This window comes from Apis mellifera, linkage group LG1 (assembly GCF_003254395.2).
Source record: "Apis mellifera strain DH4 linkage group LG1, Amel_HAv3.1, whole genome shotgun sequence".
Lineage (NCBI taxonomy): Eukaryota > Metazoa > Arthropoda > Insecta > Hymenoptera > Apidae > Apis > Apis mellifera.
The window spans coordinates 21,392,145-21,407,548 of record NC_037638.1 but is presented as its reverse complement, the minus strand read 5'-3'; the positions used below and the strand labels follow the sequence as shown (position 1 = coordinate 21,407,548).

Genomic DNA, 15,404 nt, shown 5'->3' with positions numbered 1-15,404 from the left:
AAACGTATCGTTCATTTCGTGGAGAGAAGAGAGAAAAATATCATTCCATCATCACTTTGGTGTCACCATTTAATCGAGATATTTTATATAATTATTCCCTCTTCTCGTTTAATACATGCTCCTCAATTCCTTTGTTTCCTACGTTTTATTCTAACCATTCGACGTATAAATCTACTCTTTTAAATAATATATCCTCAATATATTTCCTCGCAAAGAAACAAATCGAAATTCTCGGCGAACTAAGACGATCAGTTTCGAAAGAAAACGATCCATCAAATATCTCGTTTTCTCGAGGAATCAGTTCATCAACTTCCACTCTCGCAACAAATGACCAGAAAATTCTCCATCGATCGAGAGCGAGCGATTCGTTCCAACGCTTGTGGGGAGGGGTTGAATCACGTACGATCACATGCAAGATAATGAGCGTTGGGGATGAAAACCTACGTGTACACGTGGACACGTAGAGAGAGAGGAAGAAGCCCACGGTTACGGGTGTCGAGAAGCCGCAGAGATTCGTGTGGATTCGATCGGAGACACGCGGGGGATCGCCGCCTCAAAGCTCGGCGAGGACAAGCGGGACTCGCTCGATGCACGATCTCGTGGCTGCTCGACAGGGAGTCACGTTCGATGAAACGTGCACGGCATCGACCAGTCTCGGCCGTTGTCGTAACGTCAATAAATTTCAACCGATATAACACGCCGCATCGCAGCACGCCACCAGAGATCGTGCTCCGCTATCGACCTCCTCTCTTTCGCCCAGCTGTTCGGGATCTGGCCCTCGTGAAATCGAATCGAATCCTCTCTCCGCATTCAGAATCCACGCATTCTGCAATTTGTAACTGTAACCATTGGTTCAATGGTGATCATCGACGATCTTGCCATTTTCAACCCCCGTAGAAGGGGTGGATCGAAATGGAAATGGAATTTTTATCGAGCAGCGATTTGAAATCGAAACAATCGTTTCTCTTGGAAAATCTCTTGGAAGAGTAAGAAGGGGGAAGGAAGCGTGTCGATATTGGAGCACCCGCGATTCTTGGGATTTCTGAACGCTCGTAAAGCGCGGACAAAGTTTCGAAAATGGAATTTTCATCGGAGCTATTTTGAAATCAAAATAGCGATGGTTTTTCTTAGAAGTTATTTTTCTTTGAAAATATGGGGGGAAAGGAGGAAGATGTATACCGATATTAGAGCGAACATTGCACTTTATTACGAGCTCTCACAACCTCTCATGAGATCGAAGAGAAGATTGATGCAAGCGAATCGAAAATGGAATTTTTATCGAGGAGCGATTTGAAATCGAAACAATCGTTTCTCTTGGAAAATCTCTTGGAAGAGTAAGAAGGGGGAAGGAAGCGTGTCGATATTGGAGCACCCGCGATTCTTGGGATTTTTGAACGCTCGTAAAGCGCGGACAAAGTTTCGAAAATGGAATTTTCATCGGAGCGGTTTGAAATCAAAATAGCGATGGTTTTTCTTAGAAGTTATTTTTCTTTGAAAATATGGAGGGAAAGGAGGAAGATGTATATCGATATTAGAGCGAACATTGCACTTTATTACAAGCTTTCACAACCTCTCACGAGATCGAGGAGAAGATTGATGCAAGCGGATCGAAAATGGAATTTTTATCGAAGCGAATTTTGAAATCGAAACAATTTTTGGGAATCATTTCTCTTGGAGAATAAAAGGAAGGATATTGTCTCGTAAACCCGATATTAGATATCAGAGCACTGCGATCTTAACCAAATCGATTTTTAACCAAAATGGAATTTTCATCGACGGTTTGAAATCAAAATAGCGATGTTTTTTCTTAGAGATCATTTTTCTTTGAAAAATGCGGGGGAAAAGGAGGAATACACTGCACTCTATATACGCGCCCCGCGCATCGACGGACGATTTTCAACCCTCCATAAGGTCGAGGAGGAGATTGATGCAAGGTTCAACAGTGGATCGAAAATGGAATTTTTATCGGGGCGATTTGAAATCAAAATAAGGATGTTTTTAAAAATCATTTTTCCTGGGAAATGGAAGGGAGGGAGGAAGAAAGGAGATACTTGGCAGGGAAAGTCGGGGCAACGAGTTTCCGATCTCCTGCGAGACGTTCTCTTCCAAACCTTACAAGTTTCGCCAGTTTCTCTCCACTTGGATACTCGTAACTCGATTGATACGATCCCGCGGTTCCCCTCGAGTGGTTCTCGTTACCATTGACCGCGCAAGTTTTTGTTTCCACGTTGGGAAACACCACTAGAAACTGAATTATTCAACGTTCAATGCTATCTCGAAGTTGAGAATCGTGGTGACCGACTTGGAAGAGATATTGTGTGTATGTATATATATATATATTCATCCTTTTTCTTCTTCTTCCTTTTTTTTTTTTTTTAAGAAGCTAATTAATATAAGGAACAATTAAGCAGAGATGCACTCAATCCTCGTGTCGTTCTAACGAGAATGAAAATGAAAGGCATTGTCTTTTGTCTGGCAGGGAACAGGGGCTGCCCGGGTGACGTTTGTTTCTTCCCTTTAATGGACGAGCCCCTATTTTCTGGCAAGAATCCACCCCCCTCTCTCTCTCAGGTTGAATCCTTCTTCTTCTTCTTCCTCCTCCTCCTCCTCCTCTTCTTCTTCTTGGTCAAATAACCATAAATTCCCGTGTTTCGCGTTTCTTAATAATCCCGGTTTCGAGAGGGTGGAATTATCTAAATGAAATATTCAAGAGGGACCCACGGTTACATGTACGCCGTGGTTATTGTACGTGAAAGCCGGTGACAAGAACGAATGAAGCTCGTTTCCAAGGGCCGGCTCTTGTTCCGTTGGTTCGAGTAAAAGGAAGCGAGGAAGAGAGAGAGAGAGAAAAAAGAAAGAAAGAAAGAAAGAAAAAAAGGAGGGAAGAGAAAACTTCTCGTATTTTATCAGCCCACTTAACAATCCTCTTCATTCCGCGGCGACAAATTCCCGCGAGGGGCCCCCATCCTTTGAAGCTACAACTTTAATCAATTTTCCCCCCTCCCACCTTCTTCTTTCAATTTCTGAACGTTCGTCCCCAAAACACGGATGATAGTCGCGTCTCGATCGCTTGTTTCCAACTTTTCCATTCGAAACATGCTTAATATTCTTGATTTTCTTCGTTCCAATCGGAGAATTGAATTATCAAAAAGAATCGATAACCTCTTTCTGATCTAATTTAGATTAGAACAATTCGGATTGTTTTCGTCTAACGCTGGATACATTTATCTTTAAACACGATTAGAATAATTCTCAATGAAAATTAGCCCCGTCGGCAATTTCTGTTCAATCCCCTCAAATTCTCGAGGCATAATAATAATTCTCCTAAAGCAAACACGCGGGGAGCGATGCACTTTGAAACGGCCGGTTTCTCAATATCTTAAAAAGCCTCTTCTTCCCCCTCCTTGTTATCCGAAAAATTCGAACTTGAGACGGGAAAAGATTCTTGCACAACCGATCGACCTTTCTTCTCCTTATTCCTTTCTCGCGTTTAATTGGTATGGAAAAAAAAAACCGCCACGAATTACCGGGATTTGAAAACGGTGCCGCGCCTCTTAATTACTAGGCCTCCGCGCTATTGGCGAATTCAGTCGGTCGCGGATTGCGGAAGCCAACGAACGTACTTGGCCGACTTTTTCTTTTTACACCTCCAATCCAGGCGAACTTTCGCCCCCTGGATTTCCCTTTATCGCCGTTCCGTGCCCGGTTCCTTGCCTTAAATTATTTTTATCGTGCGTCGCATCCAAAGTAGATGCATCCATTCCCTCCTCGAGTCTTCGTTCGTGGTTTTTCGTAGAATCTCTAGTGTATGGATTATTTTTATACCAGAAATATTGAGATCGATATTACGAGAAATATATAAAGCTTGAAAACGTCAGTCGTGATTTTTTTTTTAGATTAGAGAAGGATCTAATCATTCATCGATTAGAATTCGACGTTTCCAAAAGAGATATAATAAGATTAATTTAAAGAGAGAGGAAATTCTAATCCAATCCGTGTAAATAATTGGTCGATTAATTATCAACTTGGTCGGTCTAAATAATTAATCGTAATTTCCCTTCGAGGTGTATTCATTCCTGCTCACTTTCCTCGAGAAAGAAGAGTAAGATTCGTTTACTTCAACGATTAATTTCGTTTACAGAAGCTTCAATTCAAATCGGTAACTAGGGGTCGTTAAACTTGGCTTCACAAAGATTTACTCGGCTTTACAAAGTCCTTAAACAGCTTTATAAGAGCTCCGAAACTTGGTTATTTCTCCGAGTGTCTAAACCGTTCAAACATATTCCTAAGGAAGGAATTAAATTTTAATTAGAGTCAACACAATTACTATCCATAATTGCACCTTTATGCGATACTTTTCTATTATTATATCTCGATTATCCAATGTTCTTAGAAGAGCATCTATTTAATTAAAAAACGGGCACGTTTCGAAATTAAATCAAACCTTTGAATCTTATCCTATCAATCTCTATCTCAAGGTGTTTAATTAAATTCATGTAATTACTCGAAGCTTTCTCTCTTTTTTTTTAAAAACATCTTTACGAATTTCAACAAATAAACACCTTGAATAATATTAAATTCTCTTCGACGAAGATAAATATGCACGAAAACTGTGAAAAAAAAAAAATGAGAGCACCAATCGACTCACCTTCGGAATCCGACGTGTCAGAGAGGGGCGGCTCGTTGGCGATGTACTGCCGTCCGCTCAGCAAATTGTTCTCGACGATCGGTCGTTTGTCCTCGAGCTGCCTCCTGAACCCGCGATGATCGTCCTGCAATGCAGAAGAAACGCGTCCACGTGAGGAGGGGGAGGAGAGAGACCGAGTTCACGCTCGAGTTGTTGCTCGTTTGCTCGCCTGCACGCCCGACAACTTAAGTAGGCTAATTCACCGAGCTTTAAACGTCGCGACCAAGCGCACACCCATCGACGTCGTCTTCATCCCGCCGCGTGCATTCGTAATTTCGTTTGACAAGGCATCGCTTCGTGGCGCAGACGACTCTAAGCCGCGAGTGGTTGACGCGAGTCGAGAGACGTGAAAATGAAAAAAGAGACGATGAAAAACGAATAACACAGAGAGAGAGAGAAAAAGAGAGAGGGAAGGAGATCTGCAAGTTTCACGATATCGCATACATATATATATATATACAGTCCGACGACGGTTTCTCGTTAACGAGATTATCTCTTCTTCTCGCTTTCGCGAGTCTCGAGAAAATTTAGACACGCTTATTTCCTTTTTCTTTTCTCTTTTTTTTATTTCGCTTCTATGCTCGTTTCCTATCTCGTTAGAAATGGCGATTTTTTTCCCCGGCTCGTGTCTACACACGGCCTCTTTTCCTTCCTCGTCGTAACACACTTGCTCGCTTCGACTTTTGTATCTTTCGTATTTTTCGACCGACAACCGAGAGATGGCGCGTGGATGTCTTTTTCGACGACGAACGCGCCGAAAAAATCGTTCGAAACGGGTCGGAATAATTCATCTACTTTGAGGTTACATCTCGTGACCGCAGAGCTGCTATTCTTCTCTCTCAGAAGATCGCTCGGCGAATAAATAATTCTCGCTCTTTGATTTGAATCGAACATCTAATAATAGCCGCTTTTTTCTTTTCCTTGGAACGCGTCTTTCGCCCCTATTTTCGTTAAAACGCGTTTGATACGATACGCTACATCCACAGAGGGGGGGATATAGCGATAGTGGATGTAAATTAATCGGGGATGGAATTTTTATCTTGAATGAAAATTCGCCGGGGAACTCGGTTTTTTAATTAGAAAAATTTCCCTATCTTTTTGTTACCATTCAATGCGGCTCCCGTTAATTTTAACTATCATTGCTGCGAAACGAAAGATTCGAGTATCCAATTACAGATAGGCGGATGTACGCGTCGAAAATTGCGAAATTCACCCATATACCTTTGAACCTTGGTTTTTTAAGTTAATTTCAACTTTTAACTCGCTGCAAAAACAACGAGTATCCTTTACAACCTATTATTTTAAGATAATATTGTTAGGGAAATTCACCTATCCATTTTCACCATCCAACGCAATCTCCTCCAATTCTTCTAATTTTTGTTTTTTAACTTTCATTTTCACCGGAAAACAGAATTCGATTATTCTTTTCTTCGTTCCAACGTAATATCCTTTATCTATGATTTATTTACTTTTCTCGTTCTTTTTCTTTCTTTTTCATTCATCGAATTTGAGAATTGTTTCAACAGGAAAATTCAAGGATACACTCGAGAATATATCGAGTAAAATGGATCCATCAGCAATCGAGAGCATCGCTCCGAAATCGTCCATTCTATTCAGCCACTGCTAGACGTTTTCTAATTGGCCACGTCGAGATAATCGTCTTATCGTATCGGTTATCGGAATGACGGGGTTAATTACGCGGGGTGGCTCAACGTATTCAGCCGGTATTACGTCAATGCTCAACGTCGAGGGATCTCGATCGTTGAACCTCGATCCATTTCACGATTATCCACGTTCGAAAAATCGTGCGAAAATGCTCGTTCTCCGTTTTCTCCAACACACGCGTGAATACACACGTTCTCCCCCCGGATAGAAAATCTGGGTCAACTTTATAACCACTTAAACTTATCTCCACCACAACGGGAAGTTTTGCCAGTTCGATGAAACTTGTGCATGACGCGGATTTCGCATTAGAAGACGGAAGACAGTAGTTCGATTCTTCGGAAAAACTGATAGTTTCGGTTCAATCTCCTTCCTAAAATATTTATTAAACCGGTCAGATTCGTAGAAAATTTAAAACGACGATCAATAATAACGATTTAATACAATTAAAAAAAAGAAACTCAAATGACAGTCTATCTATTCTCTGTATTTCTACGAGCTGTAATAATAAAAAAGGATATCTAGAAAATTCTTGATGGAATTATGAATCATCAGCCTCGATCCTCCTCCACCATAATCCATAAAATGTCATCGCTCACCTCCTAGAAACCGCGTTCAATTAATTCTCGGCGATTATTGGGGGGGGATATCGGTAATTAAAGGAATTCGGCGGGGAGAAAAAAGAAGAAAAAGAAGGTACCGAACCGTAGCTCTTTGCATTCGTTCGCGATCGATACGCGCTCGTTCAAATCAATTCCGTGACCCGCCGATAATCGTCGGTTTCGCGGCGTTTTCCTCCCCTTCCCCGATAATCTCTGCCGTCTCGGCCATTTCCTTTTTGCGCTTTCGATTCGCTCGCTGCGCTCGATCGATTTCGCGTTAAGCAAACCGATTCGAGGGCGATCGTTTGCAACGACGACGATCCCCGTTTACGACCAGACGTAACGTATTTCGAGCCGATTCTCGTCGTTGCGATTTCACGCACGGATAAAACGATCCTCACGCATACGGCGTATCGTCTAATGAATTCGATTCAACCGTTCGACTCGACCATCGATTCCTTTTCGATTCGATATTTTCAAACACCGAGATATTCGTATCGATTCGTTTCGTTATTCCACATCGAGGGATCTTGACGCATCCCTCGCTCCGTTAACGGATAATGAATCGTCGCGTATGAACGTTACACACGGCGCATGGTGCGCATATAACGTATATGCGTGTATATTATACGCTTAATGAATAGTGTACGACTAGAGTGGTAGCTGTACGCAACCGGTGGGACGCATTGTGCATTATTCGGGGGCGCAGAGATACAGATTGGATGCAAGGCGAGGATGGTAAGATGGCGGCGTTATGCATGGAGTGTCGAGTGTAAATTTTCTAAAGTGCATGCCACGATACGCGCAAACTTGTTAATTGGCGAATTTCAATGCTCTTTACATCCCCCTTTCGTCGGTTATATTAACATTTATTCTTATAATTCGAGAAGGAAGGATTCCAACGATATATCGATCTTGATAGAATTATCACTTTCGATTCCTGTCTTCGCGTTTGGCTTTGGTTTAAGATGATCTTAATAATTAAAAGAAAAAAGTATTACTATTCCGTAATTTCCGTATTCGCGTAAAATCGCAATACGATTAATCTTGCAAGCTCGCGGTGAAAACGGGCTATTCGCGAGGCCACGGTCTTACGCCGCAGGGCGGCAGGTGACGGCTCATAATTTGCATAAATTATTGCGTCGCATCGCTCGTTTACGCGCAATTATTTGTGCGCGAATTAGAACGCCATTCCGCCTACACCAGCCATTCCCCGGAAATTCCGGCATTACGTTGCCCGCGTATATTGTTAAACTACTGTACAACAGCGGAGAGTTCTGTTGCAGGATTTACCTGCTGCCACGGTCATTAGTCGGCTGCATTTCCATCCTTTCCTCTGGAATTTTCTCGGTGACGTTAGTCGGTTAATTTTTACACTCGAAATTCGAAGATATTCGAAATATCGATCGAATTACTCGATTTCTCGACAATGTAGATATCACGAAGTTTCTTGCGGTTATTGTTATTATTATTTTTTTTTTGGAACGAGCAACAAAAGATCCGAATGGAACGCGATTGAAAAACGAAGCCCGAGAACCGATGAACGAAACGAGAAGCAATTACTTTGGAACGACAGGCGCAATGAAATTTCCACCAGTTTTACACTCGTTCGACCGTTCGGAGGAACGTAGCTCGAGTTTGTACGGGGCACGTGTTACAATCCCATATCGTATCACCGGAAAGAGCGACGTTGAAAATGTTTTAAAATCGAACGAGAGTGTTCGTGCAAAACATTGAAACGTGCGGCGCGTCTCTATCTAATTATTCGGATATCTTTTCGATTAAAAAATTCCAAACTTCAATTCCACGAAACCAAGATAGAAAAAGTTGGCGCGGAATATCCGGAATATCCATACAGTTTAAATTTGGAAATATTATAGGTGAAATTGCCAAAGCTTCAACTATAAAAATTGGAAATCGGGATCTAAAAAATTTCAAGCGTTCGATCGTTAACGCCCCTCCCCAAGCTACAACACGCGTCCTCCTCTCGGCTTTTTTGAATTTCATGCATGGCAAATGCGACATCGGTGTATCACGTATCCCTGAAACTCGCTTATTGTTTGTACCACCACCTGTACCGCTGCTGCGATCTTTTTTACCCGTTTGTCATCCCTGTGTACAGACCGAACTAACTGATATCCGCGTGGAATACATTACCGCTTTGAAACCGTTTGGATAACAGTTGACGACGTTGGCTCTCGCATGCATACGATACTTTGTGACATGCCCGCTGTTTTAACGATACTCCGCACCCTCCCCATACACTTACGAAACGTTTCGTTATTAATATACGACCGCCTTTCTCTCTAAAAAAAAAAGAAAAAAAGAAAAAGAAAACGATAAAAAAATTCAACGAACTTCTCCAAAACCTTTTAAGATAATTCTCCACGTATCCAACACGTATCAATCTCAAAATACACGTTCATCAATCAGATACTCCAGAAAGATCCCTCCTCATCCGCGTTTCGGCAATTGGCTCGGGAACCAGCAGCCTGTTAAACGATCCCCATCGCGACTTACTTTATCGCCCGGGGTAATTAGCGGTCCAATCGATACTTTCCCCCTCCCTCCCTCTTTCTCTCCCTTATTTATTCGTCCACGTAATCGGTCGAGCTCGTTAAGCTGAATACATATATATATACACACATATACGACGTTGGATTGAAAACGTCGGTCCACAAACGCGCGTCTTCCCTCGAACTCTTGTCCTCGATTAATATCCGACCGATTAAGGGTAGGTTAGGGGGATGGGCGATAAGTAGGGGGCGCAGGTGTCGAGCGTCGATGACTGTCCCGTGATCGGGATCGGGGCTAACATGCACCTTATCATCCCTGTACACTCGCAGCTCGGTAACATGCACGTTCTAATCTGGATTAGCCCCACGGACTAGCCCGTCTTTGTGCGTGGAAACTGGGCCGTAGGCGGGGGAGGGGAGGGGACCTCCTAGGACGACGACGCGTGCCCCCGTCGGTGTCCACATATACACACCTCGTCCCCCTAATTGCGTCATTTTCGTGTAATCCAGTCGATTCAAGTAGGTTACGGGCTTCGAGGTACACGCTTCGAGCCTATTTGTCGGAGAGATTGCGATTGGGATGAGTCTTCTTACTCAAGGTCTGTTTTAACAACGTTTGGCAAACTCGTGGATAACACTTTGATTCCGATTCGTATATTTATTATTCGTATGTTAATTATTTTGAATAGGATGTGTCGAGGTTTTAATATATAAAAGATAGATTAGATTAAGACAACTTGCCTCTTGTTTTTGCAAGGCGGCTACGTCCCCGCAAACGGGGCCCAAACCGGTGAGCTCGGTGTCTTTTCTTATCACCCATTCGATGAGCTCGCGCAAAGACAACAGGAGAGCGTTCCAGTGTTCCGTATTGCTTTCCAACCGGTTTCTGTAAACAGATAAAAAGAAGTGTTACTACTATATAATGATGATTACGACGACTATGATATGACTTCTCCCCGTTTGAAAATTCTTCAAAGGAAACGTTAGAGGAGGGGGAGAGGAGTCTCCATTAAGATCGCGCACACCAACTGTGAAAACGACTCGGGAGAAACGACGCGTACGTCTGCTCGTAAATACTGATAAGGGATGGTAAGGGCGCATCGCAGGGAGGTGGAGGAATATTTATTCTCCTAAGAGAAAGTGAAAGAGGGAACGACGAAATGAGGAATGCCGAGGGAAGGGGGCAACGTCTGCGTGGATAGAATGCAAGAAAGAGAAAAAAAGAGCGAGGAGGACACATTCAAGACGAACTATGAAAACGAAGAGAAAGGGTAATGAATGGAAGAAAGATCTTGAAAACATTGTTCGAGAGAAAGGAGAGGTTAAAACAATAGGGGGAACGCGATTAAAGGTGACGCGCGAGGGGCGAGGAAACGAATAATAAAATGCGTCCAATTTGGACGAGGTGTAAAGCAAATAATCGCGGATAAGGAAGGAAGAAGATTTAACGAGGGAAACAAAACGAGACGCGTATCGAATAGGGTTATAGGGAGAAAAATACTGTTTCCACTGTCCCTCTGTACACACGAGGCGCGAGGCAAGAGGGGAGGAAATAAAATAACGGACGGTTACGGTGGTGGTGGTGGTGGAGCGGAACACAAGAGATAGGGAAAATAGACAACAAAGGGAAGACGAATAAGAAGAGAATGGGAAGGGAGAGAAATATATAGAAGGGATTGAAAGGGATCGAAGGATGAGGGGTGGTTGGCGAGAAACGGGACAGGAAAGATGGCGCTCGGGATTTAGATTTATATTCAGCCATTGTTGCACCGTCGTCGACTGGCAGCCAACCTTTCCTCCCGACCAACTCCTGTCTTCTCATCCCCCCCCGTCGCGTACAACCTTCCTTTTCATCCACCAAAGCCGCGGACCCGTCGCCTGGTATCGCGAAGGAACAGACCCGCGGCCGGATATATTGCAGTTATTGTAATGTCGATGAAAGTCCTGTGGAATTTCGCGAGCTGTATACTTTCGGCGATTCGTCTCTCTCTCTCTCTATATATATATACGTATACATATATACCTTTGTATATACCACGTCGAAAAGGTATTGTGCCTTCTTCTCCTGCGAGATAAGAATGAAGGGATATATCGCCCGGACCCGTGAATATTCTTTTAAAAAAGGATATTTCCGACTGCGTTTCCTTGACTCGCTTCCGGGCCAAGATTGATCAGAAATTTTTGATCGATGCGAATTTATCTTTGAACGAGACGCTGGAAGACTGATTACTGATCGATGGTTCCCTCGATCGAAAGATTCGGAGTTTCTCTTCGTGGATAAAGAAGTTTCTCAGTTGATATCCATAAGAATTCTTCCTCAAATTGGACGATCTCACAGATTATTACCCGTCCAAACTTGACTCGACGATTAAAACATTTCATCGATCGACATCAAACTTCTCTTTCCTCGGTTCCTTTCCAAACAAGGTAACCATCGTTCACCCGATAGTCCGGCAAGGATTCGCAAAAAACGGGGGTGTTGATTTTCCCCGGACGATCCCTTCCGCCGGAAACAAACAGCCGAGCTCTGATCGAGATCGATGTCGGCTGTTTAATCGCCGAACGATTAATTGCTCCAAGTCCAGCCGCAGCCAGCCTCCTGTTTACCAGGAGGTGAGCGGGATGGAAAGACGCGGAGATCGAGAAGGGGGAAGGAGAGAGAGGGGCATTCCTCGGGGTTAATCGAACATCAACGTTTTAATCCGTGTTTTCGTTCAGACATCATTCGTAAAAATCGCAAAAAAATAGGCTCTTGAAAAAAATCAGACGTTGCAAACCAGGTAGGAAAGAATTTTTAACGTGGACTGTATATTACTTTACTTTCTTTCGTGCGATTTCAATTTGGTTCACGAGCTACGTGGTGGACTGCAGTTCCTGTGGATGCGCGTTGAATACCGCTTCTTTCGTTCGATCCTCACGACCTAATGTAACATAAATCACCAAGAAATTCTGCCAACGAACGCTAGCCTCGCAAGAAAAGCGAGCGGGAACGGAATTCTTTCGAGGGGCCGTCGATATGCGATAATTTATTTCCCGCTCGAATATCTTCGACTCGACATTTCCGTTTCGATCGATTTTCCAAAGGCTAGACAAAGAGGGGAAGAACGGAGGTGGAATATCATAGAGACGTCTCGTTCCGTCTATCCCAAGAATTTGAACAAGCTTGCTACTCAACAAATGAATCTTATCTACAAACATTTCTGCGCGTCAATTTTTCTCCTACAATAATTTTCGCTCCTACAATACGAACGGTTTCTTTTTCCGTTCTTCGTAATCTCTTTTCTCGATGATCCCGATTTATACACCCATTATTTTCTCCCCCTCGTCGAATTTTCTCCTATCCAAATAAATAACGAAAGATAAACAATTTTCGTCAAAAAGCATCGATGCATCCTAAAAATTCAGAAAGGATGGCTGGTAGATCGGGGATAAAGAGTCAAATTGGATTAGAGAAGTTGGAAAACGATAACGCGGCACGCCGAGCATGCAACTTTTGATTACGGCTCCATGTTGCGCGCGAGCGGACGTTCGGAATAATTAAAACGACGAAACGGGCGCGGATGGCAAAACAAAATGTCCACGACGAGGCGGAGGAGGAACGATTTTAGATAAGCTGGCTTCCATCGTGGATGTCGAATTTTCATTTTTTTTCCCTCCCTCTTTCCCGTTTCGTCGAATCTCCTTTATCGAAAACGGGCGCGCACCTAATCTCTCGCATAATCCTATTGAAAAAAAGTTCCTAACGAACGGGCACGGGTCACTGCGAATCTCTGTGTCTCGTGCCCTCGTTACGATTCGTACGCGGGAGGGGAAAGGAAATTGGCGAGGTAAAATTGTTGAAAGATATTTAAAAATTCCTCTGGACGAAGTAACCTTGTTTAAGCGCTTTCTTGCACGCGGGAAACGTTCAATTGAAATTACGGAGAAATGTCAAAAGTAGTAGAGAATGGAGAGTAAGATTATGCTTTACTATGAGATCATTAACGCTTTTGATTAAAAAAAACCTTCTCGATAAAGAAGAAGTGTAGCTTTGTATAGCCTTTCTAATTAGAATCTAATTAAGTTTTTTTTTGTTCTGCAAATACTTTGTATCTAAAGAATTACTGATAAAAAGGGTTGAAATATTGGCAAAAATTTGATATAGAAAAAGAAAAAAAGAAAATGATATACTCTCGTTAAAATAATCTCTTCTCCAACGATTAAGCGAGATATTAAGTTTAATTTAAGAGTTTATATAGAAGTGCTTGAAATTCAATCAAGTTTGAAAAACAGGGTTCAGATATTCCGCGAAATGGACAAACTTTCTCGATGTTTTCTGCAACACCTGCGGAAATTAACGAGATTTCCGTATAATTTACAATATGGATTAAAAGTTGATGTAGAAATCCTCTTCTTTCATCCTGTTCGAGTATTTAAAAAACATCTACCTAATAATGAATTTAAAGATATTATGGATTTAACACTCGTGCGAATAATTAACAATTAGAACAACAATAATTTTTTAAAAAGAAATTCCGCGAGATCATGTTAAAATCCCTCGTGCACATATAAAAAAAATTCGAGCTAAACATTCAATTCAAACGATCACGAATCGGCACAATTCGATTCCATTCCAACTCGAGAAACATTTTATTTCCCCTCGAAAGGGGAGTAGTTTAATTTTCAGTGAACTTATTTCCATACCTCGTTCGATTTATAAATTCTTCTCCCCCAACTTCGCCCTTTTATCCACTATTCCTAACAAATTTCAACGCCTCATACATCTCCAACTCGCGCAACCTTTCCCTCCTCCTCTTACGTATCTTACTCGACACCATTTTCCACTCTATCCTTCCCTCCCCATTCATCCGTCCAACTTTTAACTTTTAAAATTAATTTCAATTTATAATCCACGCTTCTCCAGATTCTATTTCGCCCCCGTCCTTTCGATCGTAGAAATTTTCACGAAGAAAATCATCGCTCGCGAGGAGAGATCTCATGATCCATTGACAGACCGCGATGCAAGAGTCCCAGTAATCGACTCTTCCGCAAGGGAAGAGACGCTGAAAGAGGAGGAAGAGGAAGAAAAGGAGGAAGAGGAGGTGGTCTGCCCCGACAAAGCCTTTTGATCTATCACCTCGTCGCAGCAGCCGGCGCTTCTTCCCCGCCGTTTTCCATCCTGCCTCTTCTCCTCTCCTGCTCGCGCTCTTGTACCCGTTCTACCGGTTAACGCAATAAAGTCGGCAAATGGAATTGTCGCGAACGGGCGGAGCGTTGTAATTCAACTCCTGGGAACAATTTACCGGCACAATTGCAATCTGAGCAAGGTCGAGCATGCCGCCTTCTCTGCAAAATCGATCCAAACTTTCCCGATAAACAACAACAACGCCCACTGTTCGCGGGTATCTGCGTACCGCTTCCGGTTTTACCCCGTACAACACTTCCTACGTACTTCCGTTTAAACACCGTTCATCGCGCCGTTCATGAAATTTGCTTGCTTGGAAAATGCTCGCCATCTTCTTGGCTCATCTTAACATCTATGTATTATGTACGATCAATGTTATGGTTTAAATAAAAATCAAAGCTATTAATTTCGTCAGAAAATCTGTAAGCAGTTAAATCGTAGCATTTGTTATTATTTTGATTCCTGAATCCAAAGATTATAATGTTTTGTACTAAATAATAATTAAGCGAAAGCTAACTCTATCGTGTCCATTTTTTTTTTTTTCCCGATAAGAAAAGAATTTCATCTCGATAATTATCTTGAATTTGGTACGAATTTTTTTCTTTTTCTTTTTTTTTTTTAAATAAAACCTCGTGGATTTGTCGAGAAATTTCTTGAAAAATTTACGTAACCGCTCGCCGTTTTACACAGATACTCTTTAACACGTCGGTAGAAACGAAAGAGGAACGTGAAGAATCGGTTATTCCGGACATCGTCACGTACTAGCCCGTAAG

General features: G+C 42.5%; 1 protein-coding gene across 11 annotated transcripts in view; it reads right to left on the bottom strand.

Annotated features, from left to right (window-relative positions):
* Positions 1-15,404, bottom strand: part of LOC413968 (dystrophin, isoforms A/C/F/G/H) — a 413,776-nt gene that overhangs the window by 62,357 nt on the left and 336,015 nt on the right. For all 11 annotated transcript variants that reach the window (XM_026446499.1, XM_026446488.1, XM_026446500.1 and 8 more), the window contains 2 exons: positions 10,209-10,353; positions 4,649-4,772 (listed from right to left, as the gene is read on the bottom strand). In XM_026446499.1, coding sequence (XP_026302284.1) covers positions 4,649-4,772; positions 10,209-10,353 — 269 coding nt within the window. The remainder of the gene's footprint in view (positions 1-4,648; positions 4,773-10,208; positions 10,354-15,404) is intronic.